Source organism: Setaria viridis, chromosome 8 (genome assembly GCF_005286985.2).
Source record: "Setaria viridis chromosome 8, Setaria_viridis_v4.0, whole genome shotgun sequence".
Lineage (NCBI taxonomy): Eukaryota > Viridiplantae > Streptophyta > Magnoliopsida > Poales > Poaceae > Setaria > Setaria viridis.
The window spans coordinates 1,558,835-1,578,944 of record NC_048270.2 but is presented as its reverse complement, the minus strand read 5'-3'; the positions used below and the strand labels follow the sequence as shown (position 1 = coordinate 1,578,944).

General features: G+C 52.0%; 1 protein-coding gene and 2 pseudogenes across 1 annotated transcript; 2 read left to right on the top strand and 1 right to left on the bottom strand.

Moving 5' to 3' along the window:
* The first annotated feature begins 1,310 nt into the window (after positions 1-1,310).
* LOC117833761 (indole-3-acetic acid-amido synthetase GH3.8) lies at positions 1,311-3,315 on the top strand. Its single transcript, XM_034713360.2, has 2 exons — positions 1,311-1,727; positions 1,802-3,315. The coding sequence occupies exons 1-2, from the start codon at positions 1,348-1,350 to the stop codon at positions 3,237-3,239; spliced, it is 1,818 nt and encodes a 605-aa protein (XP_034569251.1). The 5' UTR covers positions 1,311-1,347; the 3' UTR covers positions 3,240-3,315.
* Positions 3,316-3,635: 320 nt separating this feature from the next.
* Positions 3,636-5,124, top strand: LOC117833220 (indole-3-acetic acid-amido synthetase GH3.8-like; annotated as a pseudogene).
* A 13,546-nt stretch (positions 5,125-18,670) lies between these two features.
* On the bottom strand, positions 18,671-20,110 carry LOC140223612 (F-box/kelch-repeat protein At5g26960-like; annotated as a pseudogene).

The following is a 20,110-nucleotide window of genomic DNA, read 5'->3' as shown; positions in this document are numbered from 1 at the left end:
ATTTAGAAATTAGAAGGCCGTCATATCTGAAGTTCTGAACCAGTCGATGGTTTCTCTGATTGGACATGTTTGCCGAACCGTTTCCTGCACTTGTACTGCAACCATATTCTCCCCTGCATGATTCAGACATTCAGTTCAGTAACCTTCCAGCTCCTTCTGCACACATGCCATTCAGAATTGTTCTGCTTTGGTCATGGAATTGTGAAGACCATCAAAATTGAATCTACTAGAGCTAACACCAACATGCAGCGATGGCATACTTTCCCCAAAATCATAAATATTCGGTTGCTTCAGCTTACCCTCTGATGTGAATGAGTGAACCTTCATTCGTGGCATAAGAGATGGCATACTTGAATTTATCCAATTCTCGATTCTTGGCTGTGTAGATGATCTTGTTTCATTCCATCCATTTCATGTCTAGAGTTCCCTGCACCTCCGAACAGCAGGTAGTTCGATGGCATACTTGAACTATCAGCACCCTTGGTATTGTTGGTTCCTCCTGTAAGGTTACTGGGAGGACAAACATGCATTGCATGGCTACTGAAATTAGATGGGATACAAATGAAATGGCAAGCTCTAAATTCATAGGTGGCATTGGCATCGATGGCTGGAATGAGCAATTGTGAAGCACTGGTTCAAATGAAATGGCAAGCTACATTTGAAAATGCATAAAATTTGCAGGTTTCAGACTGCAAGAAAAGTGAGCCGCGGCGCGGATGGGTATTTGAAATCTCCTAAATGTATGGGTGGATTTTTGCAACTTTTCCTTTTATTGATCACCATCACGATCATTAGACGACCAAAATGAGTGTTGTACTGTACAATACTCCAACAGCACCCCGCGTGTTTGTCTGGTGTCATCAGCATCTCGTGCTCCACACAGGCACCGAGACTCTTTTTAGTTCCCCCGAACTCCTAACTTTGACACGGTACAAAAAGAAGATTCCTCATCATATTAAACTTGTGGTACATGCATGGAGTACTAAATGTAGACGAAATCAAAAACTAATTGCACAGTTTTATTGTACTTTGCGAGACGAATCTTTTGAGCTTAATTAGTCAATATTTGAACAATAATTCGCAAATACAAACAAAACGCTACAGTGTGCTACAATGCTGCAACATTGATTTTGCATCTTCAAAGTTGGGCAACTAAACAAGGCCCGAATGTCAACCACAGCTGCTGCACCTGGTGGGATGACAACCCTCGATTTCCATCCCAACCCTGCAGACACCACACAGCTGCTAGGATTGACCGATTGAGCCAGCCAAAGGCAGCGGCGACGACCGGCAAGTTGACCCCCGGCGCGGCGACCTGTACCCCAGCCTCGTCAACCGGCGAAAGAGATGGACGCCGACAAGCTTCGCTTCATCGAGGAGGTGACCACCAACGCGGACGCCATGCAGGAGCGCGTCCTGGGGGAGATCCTCGCCCGCAACGCCGAGACAGAGTACCTCGCCAGCAAGTGCGGCCTCGCCGGCGCCACCGACCGCGCCACCTTCCGGGCCAAGGTTCCCATGGTGGAGTACGAGGACCTCCTGCCGTACATCCGCCGCATCGCCAACGGCGACCGCTCGCCCATCCTCACGGGGCCGGGGCACCCCGTCACCGAGTTCTTCACCAGCTCCGGCACGTCGGGCGGCGAGCGCAAGCTGATACCTACCGTCGAGGATGAGCGCCACCGCAGCCTGCTGCTGGGCAGCCTCGCTATGCCTGTCATCAACCAGTAAGCTCTCTTTAATTTGTTGGTACTAGCAGAGCAGCTGCAGTAATCGTGTGGCCATGGTGCGTGGCGTGCAGGTACGTGCCTGGGCTCGACAAGGGGAGGGGTCTCTACTTCCACTTCGTGAACTTGGAGACGAAGACGCCGGGAGGCCTGCTCGCGCAGCCCGTCCTGACGAGCTTGTTCAAGAGCGACCACTTCAAGAAGCTCCCTTTATCCGGCGCCCTCACGAGCCCCGTGGCGGCCATCCTCTGCCCGAACGCGTTCCAGAGCATGTACGCGCAGATGCTGTGCGGCCTGTGCCATCGCCACGATGTGGTGCGCGTCGGCGCCACGTTTGCATCCGGCGTCGTCCGGGCCATCACCTTCTTTCTCGACAACTGGGAACAGCTCGCCGCCGACATCGACGCCGGCACACTCGCCGACCGCATCACTGACCCGTCGGTGCGCGAGGCAGTCGCCGGCGTCCTCCGACCGGACCCCGAGCTTGCCCGGTTCATCCGCGCCGAGGGCTACGAGGGCGGTGGGGCGGGCATTATCGCACGCATCTGGCCCAACACCAAGTACCTCGACACCATCGTCACCGGCTCCATGGCGCAGTACGTCCCGACCCTGAATCACTACAGCGGTGGCTTGCCGATCTTCTCCACCTTGTACGCGTCCTCGGAGTGCGCCTTCGGCGTCAACCTCTCCCCGATGTGCGACCCGTCGGAGGTGTCCTACACCATCATGCCCTTCATGGCATACTTCGAGTTCCTCCCCGTCGACGGCGAGGCGCGTGGCGACGCGAGCCAGCTCGTGGAGCTCGCCCACGTGGAGGCCGGGCGCGAGTACGAGCTGGTGATCACCACCTACACGGGGCTGAACCGGTACCGCGTCGGCGACGTGCTCCGCGTGACGGGGTTCCACAACGCGGCGCCGCGGTTCCGGTTCGTGCGCCGCAAGGGCGTGTTGCTGTCCGTGGACGCCGACAAGACCGACCAGGCCGACCTGCAGCGCGCGGTGGAGCGCGCGGCCGCGCTGCTCCGCCGGCATGGCGGCGCGATCGTGGTGGACTACACCAGCCGGGCCTGCACCAAGAGCTTCCCGGGACACTACGTCATCTACTGGGAGCTGCTAAAGGCCAAGGGAGCCCAGAGCGGCGGCGGCGCTGCTGTGGACGGCGACGTGCTGGATCGGTGCTGCCTGGAGATGGAGGAGGCGCTGAACTGGGTGTACCGGGAGGGCCGGGTCGCGCTTTGCTCGATCGGGCCGCTGGAGATCCGGGTCGTCCGGTCGGGCACCTTCCAGGAGCTCGCGGACTTGGCCGTCTCCCGTGGCGCGTCCGCCGGGCAGTACAAGGTCCCCCGGTGCGTGACGGCGCCGCGAATCATGGAGCTGCTCGACTCGCGCGTCGTCTCCAGCCACTTGAGCCCGGCATTGCCGGACTGGGCACCAGAAATGCTAAGCTTCTCTCCAAAGGAGAAGGAAGTTGGCAAAGCCCAAGCGCGTGCAGCTACGCTTCCGTTCATGTGAATCGATCAGTGTATCAATAATTTGTGTCCTTGTGCCTGTACAAGTACAAGTTGTGTAGTTTGTCATGGTGATTGGGTCATCATGCACCTGTTTATTTGTTGATTGCAGCAATCAACATTTGCATCTTTATTTGTTGATTGGGTCATCATGGTGTTTGGCGAAGTGGAGCACGTAGGATCGCCAACGGGAAATCCAAATAATACACCGTGCGTCCAGCACGTTAACAATATAAAAAAAACTAGTCCCAGTGCGGCATCTAGTCCCATGCCTAACCATTTCGCTATAAAAAAAAAATCTAGTCCTACTCCTACCCCAGCATCCCAATTCCCAGACCATTTCTTGTCCTTCTCCGGACATTCAGTGCAGGCAGCTCCACCTTTTACTCAAATGGCGGAAATGACCGACGACGACGCGTCGACCAGCCCAGCACCGTCGCCGGCAACTAGTGCGGCGAGGGCGATCGACTCCGAGAAGCTTCATTTCATCGAGGAGATGACCGCCGATGTGGACGCCGTGCAGGAGCGCGTGCTGGCCGAGATCCTCGCCCGCAACGCCGACGCCGATCGAGTACCTCGCCAGCAACTGCAGCCTCGCCGCCGCCACCGACCGCGCCACTTTCCGAGCCAAGGTGCCCATGGTGACCTACGAGGACCTGGATCCGTACATCCGGCGCATTGCCGACGGCTCAGTGCCTTTGCTCGCGGCAACAAACTTTGACACGCTTATTTGACGGATTTGGGCGCCCGCAAGTTGCAAGATATTTTTCCGGTTGGTCATTCAAAACAGGCCATGGACAACTGACAGACTACAAGCAAGAGGTTGGCCGAACCAATCAACGTGCCCCCTCTGCAGAAGTCGACCTGAAACGGCGATACACCTCTTTGCTGACTGCAAATTCACTCATTCATCTCGGAATAGCTAGCGATCCCAACAGTGCACCGGAGGGAATAGGCGCAACATGATGGTGACCTCCACGAGTGGTGGACAAGAATGGCAGGATCAGCTAGCAGCTCGCGCAAAGACCTGTGCTCCTCAATCATGTTAACCTCTTGGGTAATTTAGAAGGAAAGAAGGAAAGAAATGTAAGGATTTTTGATCGAAAAGAAACAAAAAATGACAACATTTTCTTCGGCCAGCTCCAGCACGTCGGGCGGCCAACGTGTTCTCCAGATGGAGCAGCTCGCCGCCGATATCGAGGCCGGTGAGCTAAGCCCCTGCGTCGTCTCCGACACGTCGGTGCGCGAGGCGGTGGCCGGCATCTCAAGGCGCGAGGCGGTGCGCGAGGCGATGAGAACCAGCTCGTGGAGCTCGTGCACGTGGAGGCTGGACACGAGTACGAGGTCGTGATCACCAGCTACTCCGGGCTGAACCGGTACCGCGTCGGCGACGTCCTCCGCGTGACGGGGTTCCACAACGCCGCGCCGGAGTTCCGGTTCGTGCGCCGCGGGAACGTGCTGCTGTGCATCGGCTCCGACAAGACCGACGAGGCCGAGGTGCAGCGCGCATCCGCGCCGCTGCTCCGCCGGCGGCATGGCGGCGCGGCCGTGCTGGACTACACCAGCCAGGCGTACACCGAGAGCATCCCAGTGCGCTACGTGATCTACTGGGAGATGATGCAGATGCTGTCCGGCAAGGGGGTAGAAGCCATAGCCACATTGCAAGGAGACGCTCGGCATGTGCTGCCTTGAGATGGAGGAGGCCCTGAACGCCGTGTACATGGCAGTGCCGGGTCGCTGACGGCTCCATCGGGCCGCTCGAGATGAGGGTCGTCCGGCCAGGCACCTTCCAGGAGCTCATGGACTATGCCGTCTCTCGTGGTGCGCCCCTTGCACAATACAAAGACGGTGGGCAATCACATCCTCCAGGTACCTTTTGGCCTTGGTGAGTGACAACTTCCTGAGGGCAAACGCTGTCTCACGGGTGTCCTGCAAGTATTACAGACAGCATTAACAAACCCTAAAATGGGCACCATCATATTTTTCTTCAAAGTATAAAAGGCAGACAGGAAGAATAATGTGTGTGTTTATATGGATGAGCACAACTAAGGGGCGTTTGGTTCTTTTGCTTATTTTTAACACGTGTCACATCGAATATTTAGATACTAATTAGGAGTATTAAACGTAGACTATTTACAAAACCCATTACATAGATGGAGGCTAAACGGCGAGATGAATCTATTAAGCCTAATTAATCCATCATTAGCAAATGTTTACTGTAGCAACACATTATCAAATCATGGACTAATTAGGCTTAATAGATTCGTTATTTATTAAAAAGTTCTGTCCCTCATCCTTTGATAGGTATGAGTTTCTACCGTCACAAGGGCCTCTAGTGGGATTGCCATAATCTGGAAATCGTCTGTGTTATATGGGGAATTAATTTTCATGAATCAGTTTGCTATCTCAGTTAAGTTATCTTCAAATCTTACTGATTGGGAATGGGTTCTAACAAACATTTATGGTCCTTGCACTGTGGAGGGGAAAATAGCCTTCATTCAATGGTTCAAGCACATCCAAATGCCTGATGATTACGACTGGTTGGTAGTGGGGGACTTCAATCTCATACGTGATCCTTCAAATAGAAATAAACCAGGTGGTAATTACAGTGACATGTTCATGTTCAATGATGCCATTAACACTCTGGGTTTAGTGGAAATTCCTCTAAAATCCAAGCAATTCACTTGGTCCAACAAGCAACAAATACCCTTGTTGGAACGACTAGACTGGTTCTTTACTTCTGCTTCTTGGACTCTCAGTCACCCAAACACATCAGCCTACTCTTTGGTGATGGAAACATCAGATCATTCACCCTGTGTCATTCATGTAAGGACAGATATCCCAAAGGGTAAGATTTTTAGATTGAAAATTATTGGTGGAACATGATCAGTTCATGGATATTGTCTCACATGGTTGGTCAGTCCCGGTTCAAGAATCTGACAAGGCAAAAACTATCACTAAAAAATTCAAGAATCTTAGAAGGGTTCTAAGAACATGGAATTCTCAACTATCGAACCTCAAGTCTCTTATCTCAAATGTGAAGTTGTCTTTATTTTTTATGGAATCAATTGAAGAATACAGAGACTTAACCCTCATGGAATGGAATTTTAAAGTCATTCTACAGGAACAGTTGCAATGCTTTCTCAAACAGCAGAATATCTATTGGAAACAGAGAGGATCCATTAAATGGGTAAAGTTTGGTGATGAGTCAACAAAATTCTTTCATGCAAATGCAACCATTAAGCATAGAAAAAGTTATATTAGATCCCTAGAGGACACATCTGGAACTCCTCAATACCAGCATCAAGTGAAGGAGTCAATTTTATGGGAAGCTTTTAAAGAAAGATTGGGCACCTCCGAGTATAACTCCATGCTCTTTGATCTGCAACAGCTTCTACATCCAACTGACAACTTAAGCCACCTTGAGGAACCTTTTTCACACGAAGAGATTGACTTTGTAATCAATAACCTCCCAAATGACAAGGCCCCTGGACCAGATGGGTTTAATACCAATTTCATAAAGAGCTGTTGGCACATAATAAAACAAGATTTCTATTCTCTGTGTGAAGATTTTCACTCTGGCACTGTCTGCTTGCGAAGCATAAATGGATCATATATCACTCTAATAGCTAAAATTGAGGGTGCAGCAAAGGTCACAGATTACAAGCCAATTTCTCTCCTAAACACATCCATGAAGCTTATAACAAAGCTTTTGGCCAACAGACTACAAAAGGTAATCCAGTCACTTATTCATGCAAATCAATATGGTTTCATTAAGTCAAGAACCATACAAGATTGCTTAGCCTGGACGTTTGAGTATCTACATTTATACCACAAATTGAGAAAAGAGATAGTCATTCTTAAGCTTGATTTTGAGAAGGCCTTTGACAAAATTGAACACAAAGCTATGCTGTCAATCATGCAACAGAAAGATTTCGGAGATAAATGGATCCAGTGGATGGAGCAGATATTTGGATCAGGCACATCCTCCATGCTCTTGAATGGTGTTCCTGGGAAAAGGTTCATTTGTAAGAGTGGAGTTCGTCAAGGGGATCCTCTATCTCCTCTTTTATTCGTTTTGGGAGCTGACCTCCTGCAATCTATACTTAACCTCTCAAAAGAGCAAGGTCATCTGCACCTCCCTATCCCTTTGGCATACAGTCAAGATTTCCCTATCTTACAGTATGCAGATGGCACCCTAATAATTATGGAGGGCTGCCCCAACTAGCTTCTACACTTGAAACAGCTTCTTCAAAATTTTGCAGTATCCACTGGTCTGAAAGTTAACTTCTCTAAATCAATGATGGTGCCTATTAATATCACAGAAGATAGATTGCAGTTCTTATCACAAACCTTTGGATGTGCTACAGGTGGTTTCCCTTTTACTTACCTAGGGCTACCCCTGGGTCTCACTAAACCCAGGATTGAAGAGTTTCTACCAATGGTATCCAGGTGTGAGAGAAGATTGGTAACCACATCAAATTTTTTATCAGATGCAGGAAGGCTTCAGTTAACAAATTCAATCTTCACAGCTATGCCAATGTTTCATATGTGCACTTTCTTATTACATAAGACAGTGTACAAACAAGTGGATAAGTATAGAAAATGTTGTCTCTGGAGAAAATCTGATATAAATAATAGACAACCACCCAAAGCTGCCTGGGAGCTGGTATGCCTGCCAAAGAAAGAGGGTGGCCTTGGTGTTTTAAACCTGAGAACCCAAAATGAATCTCTTCTACTAAAATACCTACACAAATTCTTTAATCAAGCAGATATCCCATGGGTTCATCTGATTTGGGAGAAACATTATGCTACTGGTAGACTGCCAGGACAAGTAAGAAAAGGATCTTTTTGGTGAAGAGACATTGTCAAGCTCATGGACAAATTTAAGGGTTTAGCGTCAGTAACAGTTGGCAATGGACGAACATGTTTACTTTGGCATGATCTGTGGAACAATAAGGTTCTTGCTCAAGCATATCCACAACTTTACTCATTTACTAGAAAGGAAAACATATCTCTCAGGCAGGCTTATGTGCTAACAGATTTACAACAGCTCTTCAACTTGCCTCTAACAGCCCTAGCCATGGATCAATTGCTACAATTAGCTGCCGATTTGGATTTTATCTCCATAAATGATGAGCAAGACTGCTGGACATATATTTGGGGCAATCAACATTTTTCCTCATCAAAAGCATATAGAGCACTAACAAGACATCACCATGTTCATCCAATTTTCCGGTGGCTTTGAAAATCTAAATGCCAAAGCAAACATAAATTCTTTTTCTGGTTGCTTCTCAAAGACAGATTAAGTACAAGGAATGTTCTTCGAAGGAAACATATGGATTTGCCCTCTTACTCCTGTGTCCAGCTGTGGTGGATCCACTTCGGATTAGCTTGATTAAACATGATTAAGTCGCCTAATATGCGACACTCATGCCTTAACCAAGTTAACACGAAGTGCCGTCGGATTTCATCCGATTTAACCACTTGAACAGGACCGAGTTAGCAAACTCACACGAAGGTGAGCAGTTCCAGAGAATACAACAAGTCCACTGAGTTAAACAATTGACCATTTAGTTCAACACTAAAATAAACATCAGAGTTTTACAAGGTTCAAAGAAAACAACAGAAGGTAAGGCAACAAGCGGAAGCTACTTCGTCGGGGTCGGACATCCCTGGTGAGGCCAACCAGGACATCAGTGATCCCTCTCCTCGCCGTCCGAGGAGGGATCCCACTCAACCGTCCAACCCGGAGGGAGTTGGGGCGGCCAAGTGCCAACAGAGGAGGACTCAAGAGCAGCAACTTCACCTAAAAAAGAAGAGCCACAACAAGGCTGAGCTACTAAGCTCAACAAGACTTAACCGACAGGGAGTAGAGCTACTCCACCACTCTAGACATGCAAGGCTCTTTGGCTGAGGGGTTTGTTTGCCAAAGGCACTAAGTAGATCCTTATTTTCAAAGTTTTAGCTCCGGTTCTAAGTTCATTATCCGGTCTAAGTTAGCAACATACTCTAAGCAAACATAGAACCAACCAAAAGGTATACATATATAACATCATCAAGACCATGTCATCATCAGATTCCTTTATTACTCAGGGTGACATAGCGATCAAGTAGTCTCAAACTGTGAGAGGCAGACGAATCGATTCGAGTTCTTTAACCATGCATGGTGAACCTAACCTCACGACATCCGCGCACCACCGAGGGTCGCTTCCTGTGTCGGCCTTCCCCATCAATCCCCTAACCCGTGTCGGGCCCATTCCCTTTGGTGCAATGTTCCACAGACCCGGCCTCTGCCGTTCTGTGACCACACTTGCCACCACGTGCGCCCGCAGGGGAAACTTCGTTCCAAGGACAATGGGGCGACCGCTCACGTCTAGGGTCAATCCGGTACTCGGCTTCCTCATCCCATAATAAGTATGAGGTTAGTACTTTCAACACTTGATCACGAACACCACCACTGTCGGGCCTTAGCAAGTTTCATAGACAGACAGGACGATCAGCCGACCACCAAAAAGTTAACCAGAACCCGGCCCCGTCCATCGTCCTTATAGTTGTAACAGAAGGAGAAACAACCAACTCCTACAACTCGCGAGTGACAGGAAATCACTCGACTTTTACCGCTTCCTATTTAAGCACAGCAACTACTTGGTCCAACAGCTAGTGTTCAGATCAGGGAGCTAAGTCATGCATCTACGGTTCCAAACAACTCCTATACGTAAATGCACAAGCATGATAAAGAAGGCATGCGCAAGTTTGGGAAAATATAGGGGGTTCATGCATCCGGGGCTTGCCTTCAAGCGAGGAGGAAGGGAAGAGGTCTTCTGCTGGGGCGGCTTCGGCTTCTAGAGGCGGGAGCTCTGCTGCAACTCCTTCTTCGGGCGCCGGGTACAACTCGTAGAAGCCGTCGGCGAGACGCAGCTCTACACGAATGCAATGCATGGGTTAGCATTTAGACGGTTATTTCAACAGCAACACTTGCAAGTTTGAGCCCAGAAACTTGCGGCAAGTTACGGAAAGGTGGGGAGGTTCGCTTGAGTTGGTGGAGATCAAGATATGAGGGTTGGATGGGAAGGAACTTATGATCAGACCCTTAAACTAGAGGAATAGATGTGCTGGGGTCCTCAGACTTAACGCAGAGAAGTCCCCAAGTTTTACGCATATACCCTCGGTTCAAGGAAAAAGATACAGACGAGCCCTCGGGTGAGGCGGAGAAAGGGTCGGCGAAACAGACAGGGTCGGGCGAGACGGAACAAGGGTCGGTCGGATAGAAGGGGTCGGACGAGGCGGAAAAAGGGTCGGCAGCTTACCTTCGTCTCACAGGTGAAGCTTGAGGTCGGAAAAGAGCAGACTTGGGCAGGCGATGCCCGGCGGTGCTCCGACGGCGGCGGCGCTTCTTGTGGACAACAAGCAAGCTCTCGCGCAGTGCGGAGGAGCAAGAGGCTGGGCGGATTGGGGAAAATGGTGTGGAGCGGAGAGGAGAGTTCCTCAGGAACTTAGGCGGTGGCGCGGTGAGCACGAACTGGGAGCAAAGCGGGAGGGCAGCGATGGCGAACGGGAACTCCGGCGGGGCTCCGGCATTCCTTTTTATAGTCGTGCGGACGAGAGAGAGGGTTGGGGCGGCGCGAAGATCGGGAAGAACGATGGAGTGCGCTGCCGGGGTGGTGATTGAGCAACGAGGGCGGTGGAGCAGAACTTCGGGGATGGCACCGGCGGTCATTGGGCACCGATGACAGGGCGGCGCAGGCGCGGTTTTGCCGGTGGTTGAGATTTGGCGGAGGCGGGCGTCGTCGTGCGGTGGATCTGATGGAAGTGACCGGGGAAATGGCGCTAGAAACGAGGGCGCACAGGTGAGAAGACAGGCGGGCTGCGGTCGCGCGGGCGAGCGCGAAGCAACAGATTGTCGGGGCGCTGCTCTGACAGGGCGGGAAAGGGACTGTCGCGGCCGGGGTGTGGATTAGCGACGGAGGAATCGTCGCGTAGCGCAGTCCGGGCGGCGCGACTGTGGAGGGGCGGCGGAAAAGACGGGAGGCATTGGTGTGGCGGAACCGCCCAACTTAAGCGGGTTTAAGTGCGCCTAATCGCTGTCGGAGCAGCAATTATCCGAAACGCACCTAAAACAGCATAAGTCCGGTAGTCCGTCGAGTGTCCCTAGGACTCCTCGAAAGATCCACGGCGTGTTTCATCACCATACATCAGGATAATATCCGCGATGGGATAATATCAACAAATATTACATTTTTACATACATAATTAAGAGGTACGAGTTATTACAATATTTAAGTTGAGACAAACTTAGTGATGCAGAGTTAGACAAGCTCTAAGATTAAACATAAACAGTTTAGGAGAAGATGCGTCGATGAATGGTTTTCTAGAGTATTGAGAGACTCAGGTCAATACTCTAGGTCTTCGGGGTCTCCTCCTCGGTAGCTTCCTGTGTAGCTTCTGAAAGATAACCACAAGGGGGAAACCCTGAGTACGGGGTACTCAGCAAGTCTTACCCGACTAACCAATATAATAGTTTTTCATTGGAATGCATGTCAGCCTTTGGGTGTGCTTGGTTGACACGGTTTTTGCCGAAAAAGCTTACTACGAGTAAGGCCTTAGTTTTGTCTTTTAGTTTAGTTAAGTTGTTACCTAACCATTCTAGGTGATAACAGAAGTAAAAACAATCATAACTGTTAATTCATACAATACTTGGCAACAGGAGATTTTATATCACATGAGTTACACTACGATGCTCAACAGTGATCAAGTGCATTCATAACCGAGAATTGCGGCGATCCGGATCAATTTACATCCTGCAGGAGAGCACCCCGATCACCAGCATCATACGATTGTCCAGGTCGTACTAACAACCTCTCGATTAGTAAAGTCAATGATTAGGAATACAACTACCCGGACCCAGGGATGCACCCCCACATGGGACCCCACGTCTGGCCTGATCCCCATGTGAGTTTCAGGCTACACCCCTGCCAATCTCCAGCACGTCAAATGCGGGTACGGAGCATTCCTGATCATAGAATTTACTAATCTACTGGGCTTTACTGGTCCCATACCCAGTAAGTGATCAGATGTTATCACTTGATCAGCAGTTAAGACACGGATCGGTCCTCAATCAAATTAATCTAGTAGACAGAACTACATCTCTAGCTTCTGTCTGATCCTCTACTCCAAACTATCTTTCATAAGCAGCATGTATGACTTAAGAGTTTTCCCTAAGGTTGGTAAACCAAGTATGTAAGCAAGTAAGCAATTCTAGACTTGGGTAGTTTCTAAGATTTGAACAAGTGGCAAAGATGTCCTTAAATCAAGGCATGATCACACACAAGAATAGGTTTCATCCAACTCCTAGACTTAGTGCATGCAATAAACCAATAACCTATAACTAGTCACATGAAATAACGACTCCAAAATAGATAGGTATAAATGCACCGGGGCTTGCCTTGATCGTTAAAAAGATTAGTAGAAGCCGACGGATTTGCTTCACAAGGGACAAATTCAAACACTTCGTCGAATTCCAAGGGTCCTTCTGAAAATTCCCAGCAATCCTCTTCTGGTGCTTCTGGATCTACGGTACATATATGCAGGGGTTAGAATGCAAACTTTTTAAATAACAGACTATACAACTTTCCTTCATGATAAAGTTGCAAGCCAACAAGGACTATACGACTTATCACGAATAAGTTGTAAGTCAACACACAAAAGAAATCTAAAAAGATTAACCTATATTTTTATTTTTCTTACTTAACCCTTCCTATAGCTTTTAATTTTTTTGATAAATGTGGTAAATAATTTCTAACTCAAAAAAATCTAGTTTCCTATGAGTTAAGGGTTATTTGTGATTAATAAAGTATTATTCATATTTTTATACATTTTATAAATATTAAGCATTTATTTAATTACCTTTAAAAGGAAGGCATTAAATAAATACCCAAATTTTTATTATTTTCCTAGGGTGTAAAAATTTTAATGCATAAAGGAAAATAAAACAAGCCTAACAAAATTGGGTTCACTAATTTTGGACACTCCTACAAATTTCTGTGATTAAAATGGTGTAAAACGAATTTTAAACGAATTATTTTGCTAAAGAAATCTAACTTTTCCCGAAAATTCCCCCGGAAAACTTTTCTTACTCACCCCCTCTCTACCCCTTCTCACGAACACCTGGACCCCACGGCGCGGACCCCACCTCTCCTATACACTCTACCGGCCGGCCCTATCCTTCTTCCCGATGGGCTCCGTGGGCCGATTTCCCCCCTTCTTTCTCTCCTGGTAGCCCAGCACCGGCCCACGGCCCCTTTTTCTTTTTCTTTCTTCTCCGCGCGACGCCGGCCTGTGACGCTGCTCTGGGCCTCCGGCCTCTTCTCTTCGGGTCACCCGCGCGCGCCACTGGGCCTCAACACGCCGGCCCAAGACGGCCGCACCGCTTCGGCCTGCGTCTTCCCTCCCCTTCTCTCTCACTGACGCGCGGGCCCGGGTGCACAGCTCCTTCTTCCTCCTCCCGCCAAAAGCGCGACCGGAACAGGGGGCGGCGCGGCTCGCCGGCCGGCGCCCTCCCGGCGGCGGGTCTCGACGACGACACAAACCCTAACCCTACACGACCTCGCGCGCGGCGACAGCTCCCCTGGAGACGACCGGAGCTACCTCCTCCACGGCGACGGGCGGCGACTCCCTCGGCCGGCCGTGGCTACTCGCGACTACGGCACATCCTACTCAAACGACTACCCCGACACCATCCTAGGACCCTAAGGACTCGACTACGACTGCTCAAGAAGGAAGAGAGACAGCGCGAGGGGTTCTCACCGAGAGCGGGCGGTGCGACGGCGGCGGACAGAAGCGGCGACGATACAAGGTGTCACGGCGAAGGAGCTGGGCAACAAGGTGGTAGGGCTACTGGTGGGGTGTAGGCGGAGGTGTGGATGGAAGGAATCGACGGGAGCGGCGGTGTGGAGGTGGAATTTTGCTTGGCGGCGGTGTCTGGCAGAAGAGGCACGGGCGGCGGTAAAAAGAGCGGCGGTGAAACGGCGGCGCGGGAGCGGTAGATATTCAAGTGTTTCACCGCGCGCATGGGTGACACCGTGGCCTACCCGTAGGCGTATGTGGCGAGGAGGTGGCCTAGCTTAGCTGCGCTGGCGGACGACCGACGACGGCGGTGGCGACACGTCCTGGTGCTCAGTCACCGTCTTCTGGCGCCCGCGATCTTCAGAAGCGGCTAGCGGCTGATCCTTGATCCGACGGCTGCTCGTGCTTAAACAGAACTTGGGGATAAACTCAAGGCCTTCATCTTTTATTTTGGCGTCAACTTGAGATAAAGATCGAATTCACTGAATTTTTGAAGTTTAGCTCGGGTTAGCTCTGAATGTCGACTGAATTGCAATTGCTGTTCGTCAGTTCGACAGTGACATGGACTTTAATTTGGGAACCAATTTAAGGACTTAAGTCTTGTTTTTCCAGTCCAACTTCTTCTCAAATGTGTTCTATGATCTCCCAAGTTTCCATTTTGCACAAGAACAAGTACCTCTTTTGATTTAAATGGCTCTGAATTCAATCCCAAAGTTGAGGTCACACTGTCATTCAGACTTAGCAAAAATTTCAGAGTTTCAGTCATTTGTGATTTTGTGCTGACTTTGAGCTCGAGGTTGACTTCCTTCCTTTTACTATTCTTGGCCAACAACACATGATTATTGCAGCCCAAAGTTTATATTTCAACATGGTATAGTTGTTCTGGTACACTTGGTTGGAAAATTCTTCAGAATTGAATTTTGAAAACAGACTCTGGAGCTGTTTTCTCTGAACCTATTGTCGGACGAGGAACAGTAAACGGAATTTCTCTTTTCTTCTTCTTTCTCTGATGCTTTTGTAATAATTGGCATCAATTTAACTCTAAGTTTTTGATTTCTCAATTCCGAATACTCTCATACTTGCATTCCACATACTGGTCAAATTTTTCTGAATTTCAAATTTGAAATTCAAATTTCGATCAAATTTTTGCCGAATTTGATCTTTTTGCCATTTTTCCTTCTTTTTCTTTTGAATTTCCTTCTGACTTTTTCATGATTACCATATTATTCCAAATGGCATTTATTACAATTGGGCTCCGCAGTTGGGGGTCCGGCGAGGTGATGATGGGCGCGAGCGGCGAGGTGCTGCAGAAAGGGTTGCAGAGGGCTTCCGCTGCGATTGGGGAAGGGGGCGCGGATATCCATCCGGTCGCGGCCGGCGACGGGGCGGAGCGACGGGGGTCGGAAGGGTTGGGCCACGCGGTGGGGGAACTCTGCAGCGGGCATGCTACTCGAGTGCGTCTGTCGTGGAAGATCTGGGGAAAAGATTTTGTGGGTCCACCGGTCAGTCTCGGTTGGTCCACTGCTCAGATCGAGAGAGATACGGTGGGAAGACTTAAAAGGATCCGGCGGTATGGGTTTGGGGTCGGCAGGGTCGGAACTGGGGAGCGGTGGAGAGGGGTCGGATCTCAGGGGTCGGAAGTTGAGTACTTAAACTCGGTAAAGCTGAGACAGGGGATCAGGGACTCAGATTAAGATTAACTCGAAGATTTGGGCAGTCGTCACACCTATGCACGCATAATAGAGAAGAAACCTTGTTCCATCTTCTCCTTGAGTGTCCTTTTGCTCAGGAATGTTGGATCAATATTAGCCTGTTTGTAAACTTGACAGAAGAGCCCTATAATATCCTCAATAGCTTCAGAATTCAGCTTCAAGTTAAATTCTTCATGGAAGTCATTATTCTCATGAGTTGGTGTATTTGGATGGAAAGGAATGACTGGATATTCAAAGGAATCACTCCATCAGTCTATAGTGCCATGTTGAGGTTCAAGACTGTCTTTACGCAGGTTGTCCTTCGCGTAAAAGAGGAATGGAAGCAATCAATGTTAGAATGGTTAGAGCATATATTGTAATCTTTATGATTTTTCTCTCTTTCTTTGTTTCTTGAGATAAACTGGATAATTTCTTTGCTCTTCTTTTCTTACATATAATATATAACCAGCTTTCCCCTCCTGTTTTATCAAAAAATAAATTAGGCTTAATAGATTCATCTCGTCGTTTAGCCTCCACTTATGTAATGGATTTTGTAAATAGTCTACGTTTAGTACTTCTAATTAGTACCTAAACATTCGATGTAACGGTGCAAATAAGTAAATGTAACCAAAAGCGACCTAAAGTTGACTCAGATCAAGCTAACAAATTGAGAAAGAGAAATGTGCCATCATTTACCGAACCAATTGACATGGAATTGTCCAACGGCCACCACCGCCTCGACGCTCACGCCGCCGCCGGCCGGAACGCAGGAAGGGGACGGGAGAGATGGATAGATTCGATTTGCAGCCAAGAGATAGCGTTCGTATTTTCAGTTTGATAAGGAACGTAGGGTAAGAGGATTTTAGAATGTGTTGCCAAATGCCAATAGCTATTGCACGCAGGTTACAGAATTTGCTAAGACCCTGATCCGCAGAAACAAATTTGGAACCAGAGCTTTCAAAAACATACTATGTATGCTACCACAAGACTGCCCAAACTGAATTCAACACGCAGAGTTGTTACATTTAGGAAGGATAACATTATTTTCATCCGCAGAAAAGTTTACAAATTCCGCAATCCTTCTTCTGGATGGAGCTCTTGTGCAGCTGCTACTGCTCTTGCTGTCGTCAGTCATCAAGCCTTCCCAATCCAGTTGCAACCTGGATCTCTTCCTAACCCATGCCATACTCCCAGGAGAAGCTTTCGTTCTCGAAAGAGCATGCAAAGTGGTCCAGCTCGCATGCCCATATGTCGTCTTGTACTGACTTGCAAAACTCGTCGATGTCGAAATCTTGTGCCGCCGCAGGCGACTGCTCCATGGACGATGGATCAGGCGCGTCTTCAGCCATCGTTGAGCCCTCAGAGTTGGCAGCTGCTTCCTCCTCTGCTTCGGCTGTCAGCACGTTGTCTTCATCCTCAAAGAGCCTTACCAAGTCGCCATTTCCTTCTAGTGACCTGCAAAACTCGTCCATGTCGAAATCTTGTGCCGGACCAGGCGCTGCGACACTTTCCTTCTCTGCTTCGTCTCTCAGTTCGGCAGCTTCAAACGGATCGTCCGTGCTCTGCTTCGTCTGGTCCATCTCGTCCTCACTCACCGTCGAGCCCTCGGCTGTTGGCACGGCGTCGTCCATGCACTTTTCCAACTCGGCCCAGTCGTCATCTTGATCAACAAGCGCTGCAGGGGACTCCTTGGGATCAGGCGCTGCCACCCTTTCCTCCTCTGCTTCGTCTCCCAGCTCAGCGGCTTCAAACGGATCGCGTGTGCTCTGCTTCTTCTGCACGGACGGCTGAGGCGGCTGGCAGTGACGTGCCGGTGCTTGCACTGGCATGTGGCAGGCACGTACCACCGGGAGAGTCGGCGGCGGCGGCATCTGTTGCTGAGGTGGCGAACGCGGGTGCAGTGGTGTGGGCGCTAGCGAGCGACTTAGCGGCGGCGCTGCGAGACGGGTCGGAACTGGCGGCGGCGGAGGCTGAGCTGAAGTGGCGATGTGAGGCACGTACGGCAGTGGTGGCGCGAAGGACGCCGTGCAATAACCCGCCGGCTGCACGACCGGAGGCGTCGGGGCGACGGCACCCCGCATCCGCTTGGGGCACGGCGGCTCGGCACTCTGCGGCGTCGGCCTCTTGGGCGCCGCAGCCTGCGCGATCACGACGGGCGCAGGCGCAGGTGGAGCGAAGAAGGCGGCGGATTCTTGGCGCGCCGCGGAGCCTTGATCGGCCCTGGGGGACACGTAGATGTTGCAGAGCACGAACTGCCTGTCGCCGACGACGGCGTCCTCCAAGCAGCACGAGTACTCGTCCATGAGCCAGTCCGTGTACTCGCCGCCCTTCTTGTACCGGAGCTTCCTGATCTCGCCGACCTTGACACCGGCGTGGTCCACGACGTCCTTGACGCTCTGCGAGTGCCACGATCCGGAGCCGGCGGCGCGCGTGGCCCTGCTGGCCTTCCCCGCCCTCTGCGGCTGCTGCAGCTTGCAGTGGGTGAAGAAGAATCGGTGCCCGGTCCTGGGCAGCGGGCAGAACTGGCGGGCGAGGTCGGCGGGCTCGCAGCCGTAGACGTCGGCATGGTTGACGACGGGGCGCACGGCCTCGTGCAGCGGCGCGCCGGCGACGAGGCGAGGGAGGTAGTAGGTGGCGGCCTCGAGGGGCGTCGGGTTGAAGCGGAAGCCGCGGGAGAAGATCGCCGGGCCCAGCGCCGCCATCTCCATGACCCTGGGAAAGTGGGATCAGAGCGGCGGCGGTGGCAGAAGGGAGAAGGTGATGGGTGGATGGATGAATGGAGTACCGGAGGGGAGGGTTGCCATGGATTTATAGGCCAGAGGACGCGCAGCTGGGGTTGTTCTCGGTTCGGATCGTCGGTCTGTAGTCGACTCGGTTTGGAGCAATCGAATCGGATTGCCTAGTCGACTCGGTTTGGAGCAATCGAATCGGATTGCCTGTCCGGCTGCAGATTGGAATCCGACATTCCGAGTCGCTCCCCTGCCTTGGAGTCGGACTCCGTCACAATGGCGGCAAAGGGAAATTTCCAAGCTTCCGGACGGCCATGGGATGCTCTTGACGTGCATGCTTCTGTGTCACCGCGCCTGCGCGGCGAGGGGCACGGCCTCCGTTTGCGGCCCCTCACGGCGGCCACGTTCACCACCGCCGCCACCCTGTCCCCGCCGACACCGGCCATCGCCACGCGCACCGCCGTGCCCAGACCCACCGAGCCCCGGGGCACGGGCGGTGGCGCAGGCACTTCTACCGACGTCACCACCCCTGTTGACACCACCGCCGCTCCACCGAGAAGGATAGGTCCACCACGTGGCTCGCCACCACGTAGAGGTGGCCGTCCCCGGCGCCGCAGGCGCCCACGACGCAGCCGCCGCCGGGCACCGCCCGCGGCCGCGCCGACCACGCCCACGCGCCTGACGCCACGTGCAGCGCGTCCACCGACCCGGCGCACGCGTGCGCCTCGAGCGCCCGCGGCGCGCCCGGACACCGCCACCCCGCCGGCGACGTAGAACACGCCGCCGGCCCCCGCGCCGGCGCACCCGTACCTCCGCCGCGGCGCTTCCGCCACGACGCGCCACGCGTCGGCGTCCGGGTCGTACTCCTCGACCGCCGTGTTCCGCGCCGACCCGCCCGCGACGTAGATCCGCGCGCCCACGGCCGCCGCCGCGAACTTCTTCCGCGGGAACAGCGTAGGCGCGCACGCGCGCGCCGCGGCCGATGAGGTACACGTCGCGGCCCAGCGCGACGGCGCGCGCGTGCGCGAAGGCCGAGGAGGAGGAGCCCGCGCAATGCAGGAGCGGCGGAGGCAGGGGCAGCGCGGCGACCTCGACGTCGGGGCGGGAGGATGCGCCGAGCTGGAGCAGCGCGCGGGCGAATGTGGCCGCGCCGTGGGCGGAGGAGACGGAGACGGCGAGGAGGCGGAGGCGGAGGCGGCCGTGGGCGCGGCGGAGGTGGAGGAAGCCCTCGGAGGCGAGGAGGGTGGCGAAGCGTCAGCAGACGGCGGGGAGCGGCGGGAGCGAGGCGCGGGGCACGCGGGCCAGGCACTCGAGGAGGAGCTCGTCGGGGAGCGCGGAGATGGGGGACTCCTCGGTGTCGGAGGCTGTGTTGGTGTTGGTGGCGGATGCGGCGGAGATTGGGACGGGGACGGCAATGTGGCGGGCGGGGTCGGCGGGGATGCAGGACCTGGCGAACCAGGAGAGGCCGCGGGGGTGGCACTGGCAGCTCTCCGCGGCCATGGCTGCCACTGCCAGATCGGGAGGGAGCTCGCGGCTCACTGACTGGTTTCGCAGCTGCTGAACTGCATTGACCTTGCCTGGTTGGGCAATCCACGGGCGACAAGTTTGCT